Source organism: Microcaecilia unicolor, chromosome 1 (assembly GCF_901765095.1).
Source record: "Microcaecilia unicolor chromosome 1, aMicUni1.1, whole genome shotgun sequence".
NCBI classification, from domain to species: Eukaryota; Metazoa; Chordata; class Amphibia; order Gymnophiona; family Siphonopidae; genus Microcaecilia; species Microcaecilia unicolor.
In genome coordinates, this window is record NC_044031.1 from 740037785 (window position 1) to 740053529 (window position 15745).

The 15745-nt window shown below is 42.2% G+C and overlaps 1 protein-coding gene across 2 annotated transcripts in view; it reads left to right on the forward strand.

Moving 5' to 3' along the window:
- DET1 (DET1 partner of COP1 E3 ubiquitin ligase) overlaps positions 1-15745 on the forward strand; it is a 79707-nt gene that overhangs the window by 42308 nt on the left and 21654 nt on the right. For both annotated transcript variants that reach the window (XR_003940343.1, XM_030189705.1), the window contains exon 3: positions 15086-15276. Coding sequence is in view for 1 of the 2 variants with exons in the window: in XM_030189705.1 (XP_030045565.1) it covers positions 15086-15276 (191 nt within the window). In the remaining variant the exon portion in view is untranslated. The remainder of the gene's footprint in view (positions 1-15085; positions 15277-15745) is intronic.

Consider the following 15745-nt stretch of genomic DNA (forward strand, 5'->3'; position numbering starts at 1 on the left):
TACCTGTAGAAGGTATTCTCCGAGGACAGCAGGCTGATTGTTCTCACAAACCCGCCCGCCTCCCCTTTGGAGTTGTGTCTTCCCTTGAAGTGTATTGTCTTGCTACATACTGGACTGGCCGGCTCGAGCCGGTTTCGGGCGGGAAGACGGCCGCGCATGCGCGGTGCGCGCGGGCGCGCGAGGGCTAGCAAAGGACTTTGCTAGTGAAGTTTCCGATTGGAGGGGCTGCCGTGGACGTCACCCATCAGTGAGAACAATCAGCCTGCTGTCCTCGGAGAATACCTTCTACAGGTATGTAGCATTCGCTTAATGGCCACATGCTAATGACAAAATTAGCGCTTCACCATTAATACCAAAAATAGGAATTTCAGCCATTTTACCCCAGAGGTAAAAATGGCCTTAATGCACTTGAATGACCCACATAAGAGCACGCTAAGACTATTTTTCACCGTTATGTGGTAAACGGGCGCTTTTAAAAAAAGCCTAAAAAATACCTGATCACTTATTACAAAATATTTTGCCAATTAGTGCAAAACCTCAAAATAGTATGCCTCCTCGTATGCCTTAAGCTATGTTACGTTATGTATTTATAACCCACTTTCTCCCGGTGAGATCCAAAGTGAAGTCATAAATCAAGAATCTAGTGAATAGCACTAGGAATCTTACAAAAATAGATTCAATTTAATTTAATTTTAGCATTTATAGTCCACGTTTCGATCAGGTTCTAGGCGGAGTAGAATCAAAAAAATTAACATAAGATCATAAAAAGTTAAGTTACAAACAAAGGGCTCCTTTCCCGGCACTACTGATTAGCATGTGCTGAATGTGAAGAAGCGCATGGGAATGGAATGGGCTTCTTTGCATTCAGCGCACCATTAATCGTTAGCGCCGCTTTGGAAAAAGAACCCAAAATCTTATCTCAAAAATATTTTTGCAAAAGCCAAGTTTTTACTAAATGCTATCAATAGAAATCAAACAAAATAAAACATGGAAAAGAAAATAAGATACCTTTTTTATTGGACATAACTTAATACATTTCTTGATTAGCTTTTGAAGGTTGCCCTTCTTCGTCAGATCGGAAATAAGCAAATGTGCTAGCTGACAGTGTATAAGTGAAAACATTCAAGCATTACTATGACAGTCTGACAGGGTGGGAGGATGGGGGTGGGTCGGAGGTATGCATGGGGACATCAAAGCATATCATTGATATTCTAACAGGATGGGTGTGGATAGGTGAGGGGTGGGGTGATCAACAGAGACACACAGCTTTATGGTTTACTAGTAAAAAAAGCCCCGTTTCTGATGCAAATGAAACGGGGGCTAGCAAGGTTTTCTTCAGAGTGTGTATGTGGGAGTATGTGTGTCCCTGCCCTCTGCCCTTTCTCCCTTCCCCTGTGTTGTCTGTCTCCTCCCCCTCTAAGTCCTTCAGTGTTACATTTCTGTTCTGTGTTACAGAGAGAGTGAGGGCATCTCTCTCCTCTCCCCCTCTGAGTCCTTCACTGTTACAGAGAGAGGGATTTCGTGCTGTGCTGTTTTCCTTCACTCATGGGGAAAACGGATATCTCTGGCGCTTCACACTTCCGGCTAGAGGCTTCAGAACGTTGGTCTTGCCTTTTATATATATAGATAATGGGCTAGGAACCCCAGATCCTTGTTAAGTCCTTTCTGTTGGGTGTTAAAATATTCAATCATTCTGACTTCAAAGGTCTTACGTTCTTGTATGGTTTTAAAGTTAACTTTCAGGATTCTCACTGTAAAGTCACTGGTACAGTGTCCTGGTCCTATAAAATGCTGACCAACAGGCGTGGGAGCCCTACTGGCACCAGTATTGTTTATGTGATGTCTATGTAAATTGAATCTTGTCTTAAGCATCTGGCCTGTTTCTCCAATATAGCATCCTTCGTTACATTTTTTACACTGAATGATATATACCACATTGGAAGATGAGCAAGTGAAAGATCCCTTTATGTTGAATATCTTTCCTTTGTGGATGACTGTGGGGTCCTGTGAAATATTTTGGCATAGTTTGCAACTGGATAAATTACAGGGAAGTGTGCCCTTCTGTTCCTTTTCAGTCTGTGATGGAAGTTTACTTTTGATTAGCTTGTGTTTTAAGTTGAGTGGCTGTCGGAAGGCCAGTACTGGTGGGGATGGGAATATCTCTTTCAGTAATTCATCCTCCTGGAGTATAGGTTGTAGATCTCTTATGATTTTCCTCAGTTTTTCCAGCTCTGGATTGTATGTCACTACAAGGAGGATTCTGTCTGTGGATTTTTTCTCCTTGTACTGTAGCAGATTCTCCCTGGGTGTTTTGAGGGAGGAGGCAATATTCTTGGAGATTATTTTGGGGTTGTAGCCTTTCTGTTTGAAGGATGCAGTCAGGCTTTTAAGGTGTCTGTCTCTGTCCCCTGGGTCAGAGCAGATACGGTGATATCTTGTGGCTTGGCTGTAAATGATGGATCTTTTTGTATGTGAAGGATGGAAGCTGGAGTTGTGGAGGTAGCTGCATCTGTCTGTGGGTTTCTTGTATATAGATATTTGTATACAGCCATCACTGATTGAGACCATGGTGTCCAAAAAATTGACTTTTTCTGGGGAGTAGTCAATTTTGAATCTGATTGTAGGATGGTATGTATTGAAGGCAGAATAAAATTGTTTGAGTTTCTTCACCCTCCGTCCAAATCATAAAAATGTCATCGATGTACCGGTAGTATTTTAGAGGTTTGGTCTGGTGTGTATTCAGAAATGTCTCTTCCAGCTCAGCCATAAAAAGGTTGGCATATTGGGGTGCTGTCCTGGTGCCCATCGCAGTGCCCATTATTTGTAGATAGATATCATTGCTAAAGCGGAAGTAGTTGTGAGTTAAAATGAAGGCTGAATGCTGAAACCTCATACAATCCATATAATAGTATTACAATTTTTAGATTAAGTATTTAGGAAAAAGATATTTCTTCAATTGTCTTTGAAAAATATAAGAAGGTATTAACCGGATAGAAGGAGGAAGCAAATTCCACATTTTAACAGACTGAAAGCAGAATGCACGTTCTAACGCCAGACCAGTCCATGGGGTCATTTTACTAAGGTGCACTAGTTGATTAGCATGCATTAAATATTAAGCCCATTATATTCCTGTGGGTGTCTTAATCATTTAGTGGCCTTTGTACAAAGCCGCGGTAGGGCTAATGCAAGAGTACCATGCGCTAAATTGACACTACTGCTGGGGTAACATGAGCGCTCTGTGGTAGTTTCAGAGTTAGTGTGCGCTGTTTCCTGTGTTACAAAATAATTTTCTGTTTTCTACCGTGGGGGGTGGGGGGGGGGGCATTCCCAGTGGTAATTGGCAACGCGGTCACATTAACATGAACTACCTGATTATCGCAGGAGTACTGCGTGTGCCCTTCCTGCCAAGTAAATAGGTAGCAATAAGGGCTCAGGCAGTAAATTGCCATGCACTACTTTTAATATTAGTGCACAGCCATTTACTGCCCCATTAAAAAAAAAAAAGGCCTTGTTCCCTGTTGTGGTAAAAAAATGACCCAGAGCACTCTAATTTCACACGTCCAAACTAGCGCAGACCACTTTTTACCACAGCTTAGTAAAAGGGCCCCTTAGTGCACACTAAATCTGTTAGTGCACCTTAGTAAAAGGACCCCCAGGTTAATAAGAATAATACCCTCCCTCCAGCAGAGGGAGATGGAGCAAATTCCTGCTCTCATCCACTATGCTGGTGCAGCCGATAGCCTGTAAATACTTTCTCTAGCAGGGAAAGTAGATGGTGCTGGGGGTAAACAAACAAAAAAAAAGCTCCAATAGCCTTGGGATTCAGTATTGTACCTGGGTACCTTAGGGGGGGCTATTTGCCTGTGCTCCTTTGGCATAAAGCTTCTTCCTCATCAGGTTCTAGAGGATGCCTTTTGAGGCTGTTCAAGAATTTTCTTTGTAAGGACTTCTTGGCTAGAGTGGCTTGGTAGTAAAGCTTATATGAAGGTTGTTTTTGTTTGTTTTTTGGTTTTTGTTTGTTTTTTTTAAAGAAAAAAAAGGATAGCCAAACAGGAAAAAAAATGCAAAGGGCGAAGACAGCAGGCAGAGGTGCTGCCCTAGGTCCAGCGTCTCTGGGGAGTCCTGTCCCCAAAGACAGTTCATCTAGATATGCACTATGATATATTCTCTTTGAGCTTCTGTGACCAGGATATAAAAGAGAAGGTCACAGCAAGTGATGCTTAGTTGAACAGTATCTAGAAATCATGTCCAAGCTTCAGGAGAGTGGCAGGTGCTGTCCCAATTTTGGCGACAGAAAACAGAGGTTGGTATTGGGCTCCTTGTGTTTGAAATGTGATTCTGAGGAGTTGTCCGCCACTGGTAAGCTGCTGTTGGATCAGCCTAAGGGAGAACAGCTGTGTTTGTTGACCTCATAGATCCAAGTCCCAGTGGGAGGATAATTTGGATTTTCTACCTCATCCCCATTTTCACCACCTGTGTTCTAAAATTCAGCAGGACAGGGAGATGAGATTGGAGGAGTTTCCTGAGAACAAGAGGAACCAGGTTCGATTTCCACTGCAGCGCCTTGTGACTCTGGGCAAGTCACTTAACCTTCTATTTTCCCAGATACAAAATAACTACTAGTATATAATTTGTGAACTGCTTTGATTGGAACCATAGAAAGGCGATATATCGAATCCCAGCCCCTTTCCCTTTCCCCTGTGTAGGGTTGTTCTTGTTGGAGGAGCAAGTTCTTTGGGGTTTTCGCCTTGATTTCCTTATGAGAATGTATCAGACTTGTCAATCCTGGGGTCAGGATTCAGTAGAGCAAGAGGCCAAGGATGATGGGAGAGGTTCTGCATTTATTTCTGATTCTTCCAACCCCTTTCTCATTCACCACTGAGGAGGATCCAGAGGCTGACAATGAACAATGAGATCTCCGTGACATCTGGGACAAGAAGGAAGAAGACTCCTCAGTGGTTAGACTCTTCAAGAGAGAAAACTCTAATCTTATTAATCAGGTGATAAGTACAAATAGAAGATCCCTATGGTGGGATAAACTACTACTATTGCTACTTATCATTTCTGTAGCTACTTGACATATGCAGTGCTATATCCCATTCTGGCTGGTATTTCTAGACCAGCAAAATCATTTCTGCTTCACTGGGTAGTCAGTGATATGATCCAGGAGACTGGAGACTTGGGAGGTTCCAGTGCAAGATTTCAAGGAAGAACCTTCATGAAGCTATATCCTCTACCTAGGGCATAGCAGGAGAAGCTGTTTGCCATTCTCAGAATGGATGCCTTATTTTCAGTGGTTACCAAGCACACAGCCATTCCTGAGGAGGGAGGCACTCCTCAGGCATTTCCATTATAGAAGGATGGAGATACTTTGTAATCAGGGCATCCCTTGGGCATTTCCATTATAGAAGGATGGAAATCCTTTTATAAGAATATCTTTGAGAAAGCAGGGCTTCTCCTGTGCTTGTTCTTTGTAAGGGCTATTTTGTTCAGGCTTCTGTATATTGGCTTGAGGAGTCTCAGGCTGAAAAATTTTCATTAGGGACTATTGGAATATGTAGCCTCGTTACCTGCAGATGCTCAGTATGAACAGACCTGGTTATTGGCCAGTCATGGCCTCAGTGGTCATGGGATGGTGACATATTTGACTAATTCGCTGATCAGTGAACTGTCCTTGAAGGACCAGTTGTTATTCCAAGATAAGCTGGATAAAGTTGTCAGGGAATTCGGGGGAGGGGGGGGGCTAGGAAGCACGTCCTAAAGAATAGGACCCAAGAGAGGGTATCCAGAAAACGATCTCCGAATGCTTAGTCAATTAGGCAATTTAAAATATAGCACTGCTTAGAGGGCATCTCTTTTGTGGCTCAAAACAGGGATCCCAAATTGGATGTCTTCTCCTTGGCAGACTTAAATTCACCCAATGACATAGGGGTTCCAAGTAACAGTTGTCTTGGAGGTGGCTTTGGAAGTTTGCCTCTGCCTGAGCCCACATCATGAGGAACCATTGGGTCTTATTGTTCACAAACATGGATATATCCCTGAGCTGTAGTCCCCAATTCCTGACATGTTGTTGGTTTTCCCACTGCAATACTTCAGAAAAGGCATTGCTGGAACAGGTGACCTTCTGACATTTCTGCAGTTTGCACACAATAGTACCAGTGTCAGAATCCGAAACAGGAAGGGGATGATATTTCCCGTAGTTTGTGGTATCCTGCAAAAAGAAGGCTCCTTTCAGCATGGAAGTTCTTCAGTAAATGGAAAGTGAAAGAATCCATTGGAGTAGATTCCCTGGCAATCCCATGACCTCATAATGAGCTGCTTCACATTCACCCCCCCCCCCCCACCCGGCCCTTAATAGACAGGTTATTACAGTATACCCCCCATACACAAATGAGACAGGAACCTGAAGAGCTTGTAGAAGCAGAGCTGCTTTGACTACTTCAGGTCAGGAGCTACTGTGACAAGGACCACTAGAGTCATCTTCATACTTACAGCCTAGTTCTTGAAAGAGCAAGGCTAAGGAAATTGGGCGCTCATGCCCAGTGATCGCCCAAAGCTAGAAGAAGGTCTGCTTCCTTGACGTATACAGTATCAAAATCTGGAGGATTTGTGATACCTGGTGCAGGGAGCAGGGCTATGGTGTCAGTACACCCTTCGATGCCGAGAACTCTATTTTTCTACTGTCCGAGTCCTGATATTAGTCTTTACATTTTTTTGTTCTGGATATAAAGTACTAGTAAATATAACTTTAGATCCAGGACAAAGATAGGTATATATAAGTATAAAATTATAAATTTACCATATATTATAAAGTTTATTTTATTTTGAAGCTAGAGTCATTATATTTGTACCGACTCCGAGTCTACCCCAAATTGTTTTCGACTCCACAGCCCTGTCAGGGAGAGGCATGTTTCCCCATGGAGGGTTTAGATTCCAGACATTTTGAGTGGTTTTTTGTTTGGGAGGGGGTGCATGGAACTTGAATTTGGTTCTCAGCACTGTAGGAGAACCTCCTTTCCTCAGGACAGCATTCCCGGAAGATATCTGGAGAAAAGCCATTTTTCTGGTAGCTATTACATTAGCTAGTTCCAGGCCCTTGCATGTAGAGAACCATATGTAATAATGGCTAAGGATAAGGGTGACTTTTCATAGTGTACTATCTTTGCTGAAGGTAGTTTCACCCTTTCATCTCAATCAGACAATTGAGTTTCTCAGTCTGGTGAAGCATGAGGGGCGAGTAAGCTAGCAAGGTACTACGTCTCTTGTATGTTAAGAGGACATTCTGCAGATATATGAAGATGGTTGAACATTTACAGAACATTGCTAGTTTTTTTTTTTTTTTTTGTCTTTTTTGGTAGTCCCAAAAGAGGTAAAATGGCTTCAAACTCCACCTTAACCAGATGGATAGGAGAAACCATGGTGGCATATGGCTCACACAGATGCAAAGCTCCAAAGGACTAGAAAGCACACTTGACCAAGGGTCTATTGGGCAGAGTATAGGTTGGTTCCACTAGAAGGTATCTGTTAGAGCAATGACATAGACATCTCTCCATCCCTTTTTGTGACACTAGAGTGAAGACCAGCAAGCAGGCTGTTTTTAGGAGCAGCAGCCCTTGCGACCATGATAGGTTTCTCCAGCCCCAGATGAAGAGGGCTTTTGTACATCCAACTGATCTGGATTGGTCTTGCACGGATGAAGAGGAAAGTACGGTAATGCCTTACCTGATAACTATCATTTTTTTTTTTGAGTCCTGCCAGACCAGTCCAGGGACCCACACAAGGAATCCAAAGGTACTGGGAGCGAGAGAGAGAAGATGGCTGTGGGTTGCATGATTTACTAGAAGAAAGATTGTGTGGGTATATGAGTTGAACAAACCAAATATATTTAGGGCTAGCTCTTACTCTACTACAATGATGATAATGAATTTGGAAAAGACTTCAGATCCTTGGTAGCAGCTGACTATCTTTTTGATGAAACAGCTGACTGCTCTGCTCGGCGTGACTGGATTTACATTCACGCTGGCGAGAATCCTCATTAGTCAAAAAAACTCACAACACTAGCAAGCATATTATTTCATATGAATGCTGTGTATAAACGGTACTGTACAAGTACTTAGCTGTGGTTGTGCTGGAGAAATAACAGATGTCCGCGCTCAACAGCGAGCTCCTGTTTCGCTCCGCGCTTCTTAAGGAGCCAGATCATACAACTCTTCACAGCACCTTCCAAAACCGCCAGCTGACTGACAACAATGGACAGCAGGCAATTAGAGATACAATGGCTTGGCTATGGAGACCGCTTGCTGAAAGAATACTGTTTCTGCAAGTATGTCCCAAATTAATTTGAAAAGTTTAAACACACCAGAATGCTGCTACTCACCACTATAGTCATGTTGTCCCATTGTTGTTCTATTTACACTGGCTTCTGATCTCTTTCAGAGTGAAATTTTATATTTTAATCTTTGCCTTTAAAGCTCCGTATGACGGTAAACTCCATTATTTGGCAGAATGAGCACTGCTGTATGTTTCTGTTTGTTCACTGCAATCTTTTAATGAGCATCATTTTATTCTCTCCTCTCCATCTCATGCACACCTTGAGTCTACAAGGTATAGTGCCTTTTTCTTTCACTCAATCTCTCTGAAATGATCTTCCTCTGTATTTATGTGCTGATCTGTCTTGGAAGAAATTTAGATCTACTTTTGAGGCTGACCTTGGTGCCACAGATTTAGGGAGGCTCCTTCTTTGTCCAGCTTTGTTTGTATCTCTGCTATATGTCTTTTCTGCTCCCGTAGTGTGATTTTTAGGTTTTTTTTCTGTGTATTTTTTTAAAATTGTAGTTCCTTTCTAAGAATTTCATTTTATGACTGTAAACTGCTTTGACCTGTGTGCCAAGTAAAGGTGGTACATCAAATCCTAATGAACATAAACATTCCTGTTTCAGCAGTATATATAGCGGATGGCTAAAATTTGCTCTGTTTCACTCTGCTGAGGGGTGGGTGTATTTTCACTTTTCTGAATTGGTCCGACAGGGCTCAAGGAATGACAGTAATCAGGTAAGGCATAACTGTAATTTTCTGATTTCTTCTTTTTCGTGAAATGTGTTTAGTTTTAAGATTAGCATATTAATATGCATTCACTATTTGTATCTATAAACTAAGCTAACTTAGGTAAAGGATTACTGATTATTTTCTCATAAACCATGCTAAAGTGCAGGTTTTATTTTTTTTCTTTATACATGAAAAAATAGGTTAAGCATTTATCTTACCTGTTAAATTGTTTCCTGATTGACTAACCCATTTTAGACCCAAGTGAATTAAGAGGTAGCTTATCTTGAAGACGATTCCTTCAAGCTTACAAGCATTTGTTTTATAAACGATACAGCTCAGTTGTCATCTTCTCTGATTCTCTAACCGTTTGGGTAGATGAACATTTAAATTCTCCTACCTAAGACTCCAGTTCTCCTGCTCGTTGGCCAGTTTTTCCATCCTGCCTCTGTATCTGTTCCAAGGATGTTTATTTATGTGATAACCTTGCTACTTGGTATTGGTTACCACAGCCATCTTGGAAGCCTGACATTGCTGTACTTACTGCTATTAGGTTTGTAGTTATGGTTACTTCTTGGAAGCCTGTTGTAGGCCTGCTACTGATGATAGCGTTTTAACAATTTACAACAGCAAAACTTAAAAGGATACTCTCAAAGTGACTTACAAACTAAAATAAATATGCAACAGTTACATGTACATAGAGTAGGTTTAGCTAAGAAGATGGTAATATGTTTATTTTGGTTGTCTTGAAATCCAGCCAGTCAATATCCTTGGAGTCATCATAGATCAAGAACTGACCCTAGAGAAACAAGTCGTAAAAGTAACAAAAAACATGTTCAACATGATGTGGAAACTAAAACGAATAAGAAACTGTTTTCCTACATCCATCTTCCTCACACTAACTCAGATCATAGTACTGATCCACATGGATTACTGCAATGGAGTTTATGCAGGCTGTAAAGATTCAATCCTCAAAAAACTACAAACAGTCCAGAACACTGCCACAAAACTCATCTACGGCAAACCCAAAATTCGACAAAGCCTACCCATTGTTAAAAGCTGTCCACTGATTCCTTATCAAAGCACGAATATCATTCAAAGTATGCACACTAGTCTACAGAATAATCAACGGGTTAGCAGCAAATTACATGACTACCCTAATCAACCTTCCAACACGAAACGCAAAACAAGACACCCATAACTACCTGACTCTTCACCCCCCCCCCCCCCCCCATAATGCCAAGGCATCAAATACAAAACCACACACACGCTTCAAACTAACCCTAACCGATTAACCAGATGCCACGACCAACTAGACCTCATCTTACACACTTCCATGCTATAAAATCTGTGACTGTTTGAAGACCCCAACAGGAATAACATATCATTCCTCGATCTTTCACTTCTTTAACAACATAAGCACTCATAGCTTCATTATTCAATATGCCCTCAGATTCAGAGGCACTCACTATGTAACCCATGCTACTTTTCATTACAAACTGTATCTTTACAATTGTATCACTATGTAATCAAATGTATCACTGTAAACCATACTATTTTCCATTTCAGATTGTATCTTTACTCCTTTATCTGTAAGCCACATTGAAACAACTAACTGCTTTATAATGTGGAGTATAAATGACACAATAAATAAATATTCAGCCTGCAGCGGTCAGCGTTTTTTAAACACTGACTGCCATGGGCAGAGTTAACCCCATATATTTAATTGTAGGCCATTTCTTGGAACCGGCATTGAATATCTGTCCACTGGGTCTTATGTGGGTCCTAGCCAATATTCCACCAGAACCTGCATAAAATTATATGACCATATCTCTTTCCATCCCCTTCCCGATCTTCCATCCCCTTTAACATCCCCCCCCCCCCCCACCCGGACCTTAGCTCTTCCCCTTTTAATCTTTCTTCTAACCCCCCCCCCCCCCCCCCGAAGAAAATACCAAGAGGCCTGAGCCTGGCCACCCCCCTGTAGGTTCCTCCTGAGCCTACCTTTGCTGGTCCCTGGTGGTCTAGAGGTTGCAGCAGGATTTTTCAGGAGCAGCCAGTGCTGGGTAGGAGCAAGTGGGCATCTCTCTTGCCCATTTTCCCCAGACCATCGAGGACCACCAGCAAAGGTAGGCCTGGGGGTGGCCAAGCTTGGGCCTCATGATACTTTCTTCGGAGGGAGGATCAGAAGGGGGGATAGTTTAGCTCTGGGGTGGGAGGGTGTGCTATGCTGCTCTGGGGGGGGGGGGGGGGAGGGAAGATTGGAAGGGGGCAGGCTTGCAGGAGCACAAGTACTACAACCTGGAGATTAATCGGGCCCCAGCTGATATTCTGACTGGAGCCTGGTTAAGTTAAGACTGCCATTTTGCTGTCTATGCAGTAAACCTAGCAAGTTAGCAGACTGAATATTGCCACTAACTGGCTAGGTCATCGCTCCACCCTAACTCCATCTCTGGCCTATGCCAAAACTCTCCAGTTAGGGAAAGGCCATTTAGAGGGGTATTCAGCAGCACTGTCTGGTTAAGTGCCACTGAATAACCCTGGGCAAGCAATTTAAATGGCCAGGAGCCTTTCCTGGCTGTTTAAATCGTTTTGAATATTGGGTTCCACTGATTGTTTTGGTGGAGCTTGAGTGCAGAAATTGTGTACTGGTAGCTAAACATGTTTCTTTTTGCTACTTTGAAAAGCAGAGAGGTGTTCAGTTTTTGGATTTAATATTTTTACTGTGACCTCAGAACTGAAGGAAAATGTTCTCACTTAGGTGATTTTGACCACAAAATTCAGATTGAGTTCACTGAAATATAATTTCTGATGTGGAAATGCAGAGTAAAGATGTACATGTAATTCTCAAAAGAGTTCAACATTTAAGAAACAGTATTGTGAGAACATGTATTTAAGGTAAGACGGGCAATTTACGGAACGAAAAGTCAATCATTTGTCTTCAGTTATTACAGCAGTTGTTTCTGTAAGTGACATACCCGCAACTATTGAAGGTCTTGGTTTACATCCAGCTAAAGGAAAGTAGATGTTGATTTAATTACATATTCTACCACTTGCCTGCAGTATTTTATATTATTCTATTTTATTTTATATGTATTCAGCCCACGTAGTTTAAGGCGAGTTATATGTAGGTATTTCCCTTTCCCCAGAGGGCTTGCGGTCTAAGGTGCCCTTTTACTATGATGTGTTAAAAAGTGGCTTACGCCATGATTACCGCATGGGTTTCCCCGTGCTCTGAGGCCACTTTTAGCGCGGCTGTAAAATGGCCGCGTTTCCATTTTTCCTATTAATGGTCAGGTGCTAATTATTAGCGTGTGAGCCCTTACCGACACCTTTGTAGGCAGAAAGGGCTCGCACATTAACCACACACTAATCGGTTGGCTTGCGGCAGTGTAGATGCGCTAACCGTTTAGCACTAGGCACTACTCTCTGCTCCCCAAAAATGCCAGGGAAATGTGCGCAGATGCCAGAACCACCACAGGACGCCTGAACGCTCCCCACTTTTACTGCATTTTGGCACACAGAAAGCACGTGTTATTGCTTACCACCGCTTAGTCAAAGGACAGTATACGGAAGCAGTGTACTAAATTAGCAAGTCAGTTATGCAGTAGGCATGTATCTTTATGACCACCTCAAATGGTCAAAAAGCTAAAGAGGATCCACGTACGTGGAGAACTCAATAGATCCCACGGGGCAGCAAACAGAGATAAAAGAAGTGGGAAAAGTAAACCAGTGGAGGAGTGGCCTAGTGGTTGGGGTGGTGGACTTTGGTCCTGAGGAACTGAGTTCGATTCCCACTTCAGGCACAGGCAGCTCCTTGTGACTCTGGGCAAGTCACTTAACCCTCCATTGCTCCATGTAAGCCGCATTGAGCCTGCCATGAGTGGGAAAGCGCGGAGTACAAATGTAACAAAAATAAAATAGATACTATTGGAAATTCTACATGGAATGTTGCTACTATTGGAGATTCTACATGGAATGTTGCTATTCCACTAGCAACATTCCATGTAGAAGGCTGCGCAGGCTTCTGTTTCTGTGAGTCTGACGTCCTGCACATACATGCAGGACGTCAGACTCACAGAAGCAAAAGCCTGCGCGGCCACATTGGTGATCTGCAAGGGCCGACTTCTACATGGAATGTTGCTAGTGGAATAGCAACATTCCATGTAGAATCTCCAATAGTAGCAACATTCCATGTAGAATCTCCAATATCTATTTTACAAATGTAACAAAAAAAAAAAACAGGCTTGTCCAAAGTACTGGGACCAAACAAATAATTAATAATAAAATCAACACAGTTAGAAATGCGTCATTTCTAAGGAAACATTAATAAACTGTGTTGATTTTATTATTAATTATTTGTTTGGTCCCAGTTCTTTGGACAAGCCTGGTTTACTTTTCCCACTTTTATCTCTGCTGCACCTCAAATGGTCACCACTTTTCTATAAATTAAACTATAATAATGTACTTACTACTACTACTACTACTTAACATTTCTAAAGCGCTACTAGGGTTACGCAGCGCTGTACAATTTAACATAAAAGGACAATCCCTGCTCAAAGAGCTTACAATCTAAAGGACAAGTGAATAGTCAGTTCGATAGGGGCAGTCAAATTGGGGCAGTCTGGATATCCTGAAGGTAAGAGTTAGGTGCCGAAGGCAGCATTGAAGAGGTGGGCTTTAAGCAAAGACTTGAAGATGGGCAGGGAGGGGGCTTGACGTAAGGGCTCAGGAAGGTTGTTCCAGGCATAGGGTGAGGCGAGGCAGAATGGGCAGAGCCTGGAATTGGCAGTGGTGGAGAAGGGTACTGAGAGGAGGGATTTGTCCTGTGAACGGAGGTTTCGGGTGGGAACATAAGGGGAGATGAGGGTAGAGAGGTAGTGAGGGGCAGCAGACTGAGTACATTTGTAGGTAAGAAGGAGAAGCTTGAACTGAATGCGGTATCGGATTGGAAGCCAGTGAAGTGACCTGAGAAGAGGGGTGATATGAGTATATCGGTTCTGGCGGAATATAAGACGTGCAGCAGAGTTCGGAACAGATTGAAGGGGGGATAGATGGCTAAGTGGGAGTCCGGTGAGGAGTAAGTTGCAGTAGTCAAAGCGAGAGGTAATGAGAGCGTGGACGAGAGTTCGGGTGGTGTGTTCAGAGAGGAAAGGGCGAATTTTGCTGATGTTGAAGAGGAAGAAGCGACAGGTCTTGGCTATCTGCTGGATGTGTGCCAAGAAGGAGAGGGAGGAGTCGAAGATGACTCCGAGGTTGCGGGCAGATGAGACGGGGAGGATGAAGGTGTTATCAACTGAGATAGAAAGTGGAGGAAGAGGAGATATACTTATTAATGTATACCATGTTAATAGTTGGGCATTAAACTTTCATTTATCCCTGACCTTCCCCATGCCTAGTGCTCAAAGATTCTTTCTCTCAGTATCTCTATACAACAATTTGAAAATTTTGAAAACCAAATATTAAAACATCTCTTTGCAGGATTAACAGGTCTTAAAAACTCAGTTGAATATGAGTGTGTTAGTTTCTGGAAAAATAACCAATTTGATTAAATATTGTAGATAGATCACCAAGAATGTGTTGGTCCAATAAAACAATGTATATTACGCTCCGAAGAAAAGGAAAATATTTGTCAAGATATGGTCTAACTATTTACAACATATCTCCCACAAGGCTAGAAGTGCAGTGCTTAACAAATTGGGACCGTCCTAGACAGTGCAACATTAAGTAGATGCGGACTTTGGACTGGTTAATACCTGTAATAGACATTGATAGTATCAATACCATGAAATCAGTAGACATAGGTAAAGGGGCAAATGAGGAGGAGGGTGGGGGTAGGGGGGGAAACTGTGAAATAATGATGATGATGTAAGATTTGATGCAGATGTACACTTGCGTTATGACTGAATGTTTACACAGTGAGTGAATTTATTGGTTTATGTTTGACATGATGTACCATCAATAAAAATCATTAACAATTAAAACAATGTATATTACATTTTATTTTCTGAAAAGTAACGTGCAAGTTTCCTTCTTTCTGTAGCCTTCTTTCTTTGTGGTGTACAACATGGTGACAACGGCAGTCATTGCAGTCTTCGAAAATACATCTGATGAGCTGCTGGAACTCTTTGAGAACTTCTGCGATCTGTTCAGAAATGCCACATTGCACAGCGAAGCAGTGCAGTTCCCCTGCTCAGCTTCTAGCAACAATTTTGCCCGGCAGATACAACGCCGGTGAGCAATTTGAGACTTACTTATAGACGTAGACTTCAGTTTATTGTAAGATTTAATTTGAGCAAGAAGAATAGGAAGGAGAAATGTTGATTTTGTAGGGGTTGAGTAGGGGATGTTTGTTTTAGCCTGTGTTGTTATTGAAACTTGTTATATCGCAAATTCTGAGACAAGACAGATCTAAGCATTGTACAGTACTAAAATACATTGTTCCTAGTGAGAGTGAAATGGAGGATTAGGTTATAGGAGGGATTTTTATTGTTTTGCTTTATTTTGGGGGGGGGGGGGAATATTTTTGATACTGTTTTATATATTTTTGTAATATATATTAGATTTATTGTAACACTAGTAAACAAAGGCCCGTTTCTGAGTGCAATGAAACGGGCGCTAGCAAGGGTTTCATGGCTGCATGGCTCGTCGCTGTTTTACCTGGTTCGTGGCGTACACCGCTGCTGTTTCCGTTGTAGCTCTG